The sequence below is a fragment of the Pleurodeles waltl genome, chromosome 2_2 (assembly GCF_031143425.1).
Source record: "Pleurodeles waltl isolate 20211129_DDA chromosome 2_2, aPleWal1.hap1.20221129, whole genome shotgun sequence".
Lineage (NCBI taxonomy): Eukaryota > Metazoa > Chordata > Amphibia > Caudata > Salamandridae > Pleurodeles > Pleurodeles waltl.
The window spans coordinates 500343071-500349070 of record NC_090439.1 but is presented as its reverse complement, the minus strand read 5'-3'; the positions used below and the strand labels follow the sequence as shown (position 1 = coordinate 500349070).

Below are 6000 nucleotides of genomic sequence, written 5' to 3'. Positions count from 1 at the left end.
TACATAATCCTGAATATAATTACAATCACATACATAACCCTTTACTTATATTCAAGTGATACCAATGCTATATGAGACATTACTACGATTATTTTTTGCCATTGTTAAGAATAATTTTACATAATCTTAATTTCTGTGTCTAACAACTGGTCAATGTGAGTAACATCCATTAAGTCACAAATTTCATTCCCCCAGAAAAGAATTCATATTCAAGGTTGGTGTTTAGACCATTCTCCTCTGCTCTCAATCGTAGAATCCCTTCTTTTTAGGAATAACTCTCTGTTGCCCCCTTGGGGTCTTTTTTAAGTTGTTCTATACCAAACAAATTAAAAATCCTGATGGATCCTTGTGCCGGACATTGTTTCACATGTACAACAATAGGGTATCTCACATCATCCTGTCTCAAGACTCTATAGTGTTCACTGATTCTTTGTCTCAAAACCTTAATTGTATTCCCCACATATATGCGGCCGCATTTGCATGCAATAACATATATCACAAAATTGCTGTTGCAAATAATAATAGAAAGTGTAGGGAAATGTCTCCCTTGGAATGGTTACCCCCTAACTTTTTGCCTTTTGTTGATGCTAGTTATGATTGAAAGTGTGCTGGGATCCTGCTAACCAGGCCCCAGCACCAGTGTTCTTTCCCTAAACTGTACCTTTGTTCCCACAATTTGCACAGCCCTGGCACACAGATAAGTCCCTTGTAAATGGCACCCCTGGTACCAAGGGCCCTGTGGCCAGGGAAGGTCTCTAAGGGCTGCAGCATGTCTTATGCCACCCTGGGGACCCCTCACTCAGCACATGCACACTGCCTCACAGCCTGTGTGTGCTGGTGGGGAGAAAATGAATAAGTCAACATGGCACTTCCCTCAGAGTGCCATGCCCTCAACCCACTGCCTGTGGCATAGGTAAGTCACCCCTCTAGCAGGCCTTACAGCCCTAAGGCAGGGTGCACTATACCACAGGTGAGGGCATATTTGCATGAGCACTATGCCCCTAGAGTGTCCAAGCCAAACCTTAGACAGTGTAAGTGCAGGGTAGCCATAAAGAGTATATGGTCTGGGAGTCTGTCAATTACGAACTTCACAGTTCCATAATGGCTACACCGAAATCTGGGACGTTTGGTATCAAACTTCTCAGCACAATAATGCACACAGAGGGCATCTTAGAGATGGTCCCTGTATACCAGTCCAAACACCTGTGTTAGGCTGACCAGTTCCTGCCAGCCTGCCACAACCAGGCGGGTTTCTGGCCATATGGGGTGAGTGCCTTTGTCACTCTGTGGCCAGGAACAAAGCCTGCACTGGGTGGAGGTCCTTCTCACCTCCCCCTGCAGGAACTGTAACACCTGGAGGTGAACCTCAAAGGCTCATGCCTGTTATTACATTGCCCCGGGGCATCCCAGCTAGTGGAGATGCCCGCTCCTCCGGACACAACCCCCACTTTTGGCAGCAAGTCCAGAGAAGATGGGAAAAACAAGGAGGAGTCACCTACCAGTCAGGACCGCCCCAAAGGTGTCCAGAGCTGAGGTGACTCCTGCCTTAAGAAATCCTCCATCTTGGTTTTGGAGGATTCCCCCAATGGGAATAGGGATGTGCCCCCTCCCCTCAGGGAGGAGGCACAAAGAGGGTGTAGCCACCCTTCAGGACAGTAGCCATTGGCTACTGCCCCCAGACCTAAATACACCCCTAAATTGAGTATTTAGGGGCGACCCTGAACCCAGGAAATCAGATTCCTGCAACCTACAACAAGAAGAAGGACTGCTGACCTGAAAGTCCTGCAGAGATGACAGAGACGACAACTGACTTGGCCCCAGCCCTACTGGCTTGTCTCCAGACTCAAAGAACCAGCAGAGCGACGCATCCAGCGGGACCAGCGACCTCTAAGGACTCAGAGGACTGACCTGCACCTGAAGGACCAAGAACCTCCTGAGGACAGCGGCTCTGTCCGGAAACAAGTACAAAACAGCAACAAGAAACCAACTTTAAAGAGACTCTCACTTCCTGCCAGAAGTGTGAGTCTTCACATTCTGCACCCGACGCCCCCGGCTGAGTTTGGAGAAACTAACACTGCAGAGAGGACTCCCAGGCGACTCCAACAACGTGGACACCCTGAGTCGACCTCCCTGCACCCCCACAGCGACGCCTGCAGAGAGAATCCAGAGGCTCTCCTGACTGCGACTGCCTGGTAACAAAGGAACCCGACACCTGGACCAAGTACTGCACCCGTGGCCCCCAGGACTGAGAGGAACCACCTACCAGTGCAGGAGTGACCAGCAGGCGGCCCCCATCCTAACCCAGTCGGTGGCTGGCCCGAGAAGCCCCTCTGTGCCCGGCCTGCATCACTAGAGTGACCCCGGGTCCCTCTATTGTTTTCAATACAAAACCTGATGCCTTGTCCACACTCTGCACCCTGTGCCGCTGATGGTGTATTTTGTGTGCCTGTTTAGGACCCCCCTAGTGCTCTACAAACCCCCCTGGTCTGCTCCCCGAGGACGCAGGTACCTGTTAGCAGACTGGAACTTGAGCACCCCTAGTCTCCATAGGCGCCTATGTCATTTGGGCCACTCTTTGACCTCTGCACCTGACCGGCCCTGTGTTGCTGGAGCTGGGTGTTTCGGGTTGACTTGAACTCCCAACGGTGGGCTGTCTATGCACCAGAGACTGAACTTGTAAGTGCTGTACTTACCTGTTAAACTAACTTGTACTTACCTCCCCCAGAAACTGTTGAATTTTTCAGTGTCCACTTGTAAAATAGCTTTTTGCCATTTTCTGCCAAACTGTGTACATTATTGTTTTGATTCAAAGTTCTGTATTTACCTATGCAAAGTACCTTACAATTTATTTACTTGAATTCTGAATCTTGTGGTTCTAAAATAAATTAAGAAAATAATATTTTTCTAAATAAGAACCTATTGGCCTGGAGTTAAGTCTTTGAGTGTGTTCTCCCATTTATTGCCTGTGTGTGTACAACAAATGCTAAACACTACCCTCTGATAAGCCTACTGCTCAACCACACTACCACAAATAAAGCATTAGTATTATCTATTATTGCCTCTATCACGCTTCTTGGGGAGCCCCTGGACTCTGTGCACACGATCTACCACTTTGAGATAGTATATATAGAGACAGCTTCCTACAGATGTCTTTTCTCCACATTTGTTCTGGGTGTCTCTGTTTGATTCTCTGTACCGCCCTTAAAAAAGACAGAGAATTATCTTCTATGATCTCCGTATGAGCCGATGCTCTCTCTCCTGCATCTAAGTCACTTTCACTAGTTTGTGTGGCACTTAGAGAAGTTGTTTCAGAGCTTTGCAATCCTGTCTCTGCTATCTGTGTTTTGTTGTCCCCACCCCTTACTAAATGATCATAGATTTTAGAGAAAGTAAAACTTCTACCATTTCTATAATCTACTTCATTCCATTTGAATTTATTTGCTTTTCTGTGTGCAGTCTCATCCTGATGTCTTGCAACTGTTTCGTCCAGTATTGTATAGTTCTTACTGGTTGCTTCATCTAGATGCAATTCTTTAATCTCATATTCTAAAATCAAGATTTCTGCTGGTAATCTAGAGACTTTTCTGTCTGCATTTGCAATCAAAATATCTATTAATCTCATAGAGCTTGATGTAAGTATTTTTCCCCATAAACGTAAAAGATCATCGTCTAATTAATCGAATGTGGGAGAGATCTCTGCTCTTACTTCCCTGGGTATTCTGTTAAGTTTGACATATTGTCATAAAGTCGTTCCAACCCACCATTTTTATATTTCATTCTGTTTGTGTTTTTCCAGTTTTATAAACTTGTCCCTCAAACCTTCGTTGGGTTTCTTGTTCCCACTCCGAATTCCTACATTCACCTAATTGCCTTTTTCTAAGATATTAAATAACTCATCCTCTATCTTGTTGCGATCCATATTGCTAGTCCTTGACGTTGTAATATATGAAATCTAATCATATACAAGGTTACAATATGTAAAATTGTGTTTGTGAATTCGACAGTAGTGAGAATAAGTTATTTTCTGTTAAATTATTTTCTATTGGAAAAGGGGGAGGTGTGTGGTAATGTATAACATTGTAGCGGTAGCTATGTAGGCCGAGTGGAACTATAGGCAGAGTGGAACTATCTCTGTCTACATAGCTATGGAAGCTGGTGAGGACATGCTTTGGAATGCCTTTAGAGAGTAGGAGCAGCGATCAGGTGACAGTTAGTGAGAGGCTGGAATGGAGATAGACAACTGGTTCTCTTAAGAAGAATAAACACTTTGTTTCTACTTAAATCTGCTGCATACTGTTATCCAGAAATGCTAGAGTTTCTCACTATGTTTCCATGCCCACAAAATGTAAGGATTATTACCTGCACTAACTTCTAAACATGTTGTATTTTCTTTGTTCTATAAGGTGAAAGGTGATATAATGTATTTATGTTTTTGGCTTCTTTCGTTTTGATGTATCTCTAGTTAGTATGTAATCTAGATGTAGTCTTGCTCTCTATTTACATGTAACATGCTCTCCCGTTCAACATCCTTTTTCCATGGTTTCCAACCACTGCTAGTCAGTTGAAGCTTTGAATTCCTGGAGACAGGTGTTGGGCTACTTATTTCTGAACAAACAGAAGTTCCCCAACACAATACTGCTGCTTCTTTAGGTTGTTCTAACGCAAACTTAAAGCTAACAAGAAACGATTTTTAACAGGAACACTGTGACGCTACTGCTTGAAACAAAGAAAAAGAAGTATGGAAACAAGCAGAAATGCAACGTTAACCTTTCAAAATGAATTTAAGCTCCCACTCTTGTCAATGTTAATTACCAAAACCCTATCTGTAGTTAGACATACATATCACTCGTTTTACTAAATGTGAGATAACGTGGCCACAGGTAAATAACACTTGGGTGTTACAGGTTAACCATTTGCATTTCAGCAAGAGCAAATAAATTATGGTGACACTGCATCACTACGGCTATTGCAGGAGGTAATTCCACCGTGTCTGTTTCAGTTAATTTAAGAAGCCACATTAGACATATAAAAGTACTGCCTCTCTGTTTTTGGAATTTTGTATTATCTAGCTGGTCACTTCTCTTATTATTAATGACGTCAAAGCTTTTGTGACATATGTCTTCAAATCTACGAATTAGATAAAAACTGGAAGATTAGGGGTTGTGCTTCCCCTGCTAGATAGCCCACCCGGCACAGCTTCAAGTTCAGCGCGCGCTTCCGCTTTCCGCGCGCGTACCAGCAAGCTGACAGCCAGTCGCGCGCGGGCACGAGCCTCTCCCAGAGCCGGAGGCGGAGGCGAGAGAACCTGGGCCTGGGAGGCTGCCGAGCCGGTCGCGCATGCGCAGGAGGCACCGTGGCCCCTTCCCTCCCGGGTGTTTGAACAGGAAGGCGGACATGTTTGTCGGTTGGTGAGGGCGCCTCCGCTCCCCTCCAGGACATCGGACTGTCAGCCCGCCCACAAGGACCTGGAGCTAAATCGACCCTAGCACAAATCACCTTCAACTTCCTCACCCTATAGGAAAGCAGGTTCAGGAGTTACCGGCACCACTTTCCCGTCATGTCCCGCCACGGTGGACCCCACTGACCCCTGTGGGTGATGCATTCTTTCTGGGACTGAACCAAGAGACGGAGAACAAAGTAGCTGCTGAACCATCATGTCAACCACCGGAGAGAACTTGGAGGCCCGTTTGGGGCGGATGGATGCCATGCTGCGGGATCCTGCCAGTCAAGTCAATACCGACTGTCTGCTGGTAAGAGAGCTGGCGAAGTGTATATCTCGGGAGGGTGAGCAAAGGTGTGACCGATTCAGAATAGGAGCTGCATAGACCACCGACTTACAGCTGTCATCGGACTGTGGGTTTGCAAAGTGAAGTTTGTTTCTGGACGCAGTCGGACTGCTTTAAATGTTTACTTTAAGTGGGGGAGACGGGCTCAGTCGACCCCTAACTTTGGCGCTGCGCCAACTGTCAGTGCCCCTTCGGGGGCGGCCCTGTGTGCTCC

At 46.0% G+C, this 6000-nt stretch overlaps 1 protein-coding gene across 1 annotated transcript in view; it reads left to right on the top strand.

The window, feature by feature from the left end:
- Positions 1 to 5343: 5343 nt before the first annotated feature.
- The window catches only part of ROCK1 (Rho associated coiled-coil containing protein kinase 1), a 1374854-nt gene continuing 1374197 nt past the window's right edge, over positions 5344 to 6000 (top strand). Inside the window, exon 1 of the mRNA XM_069219991.1 lies at positions 5344 to 5750. Within this exon, the coding sequence (XP_069076092.1) occupies positions 5655 to 5750 (96 nt within the window). The 5' untranslated portion in view covers positions 5344 to 5654. The remainder of the gene's footprint in view (positions 5751 to 6000) is intronic.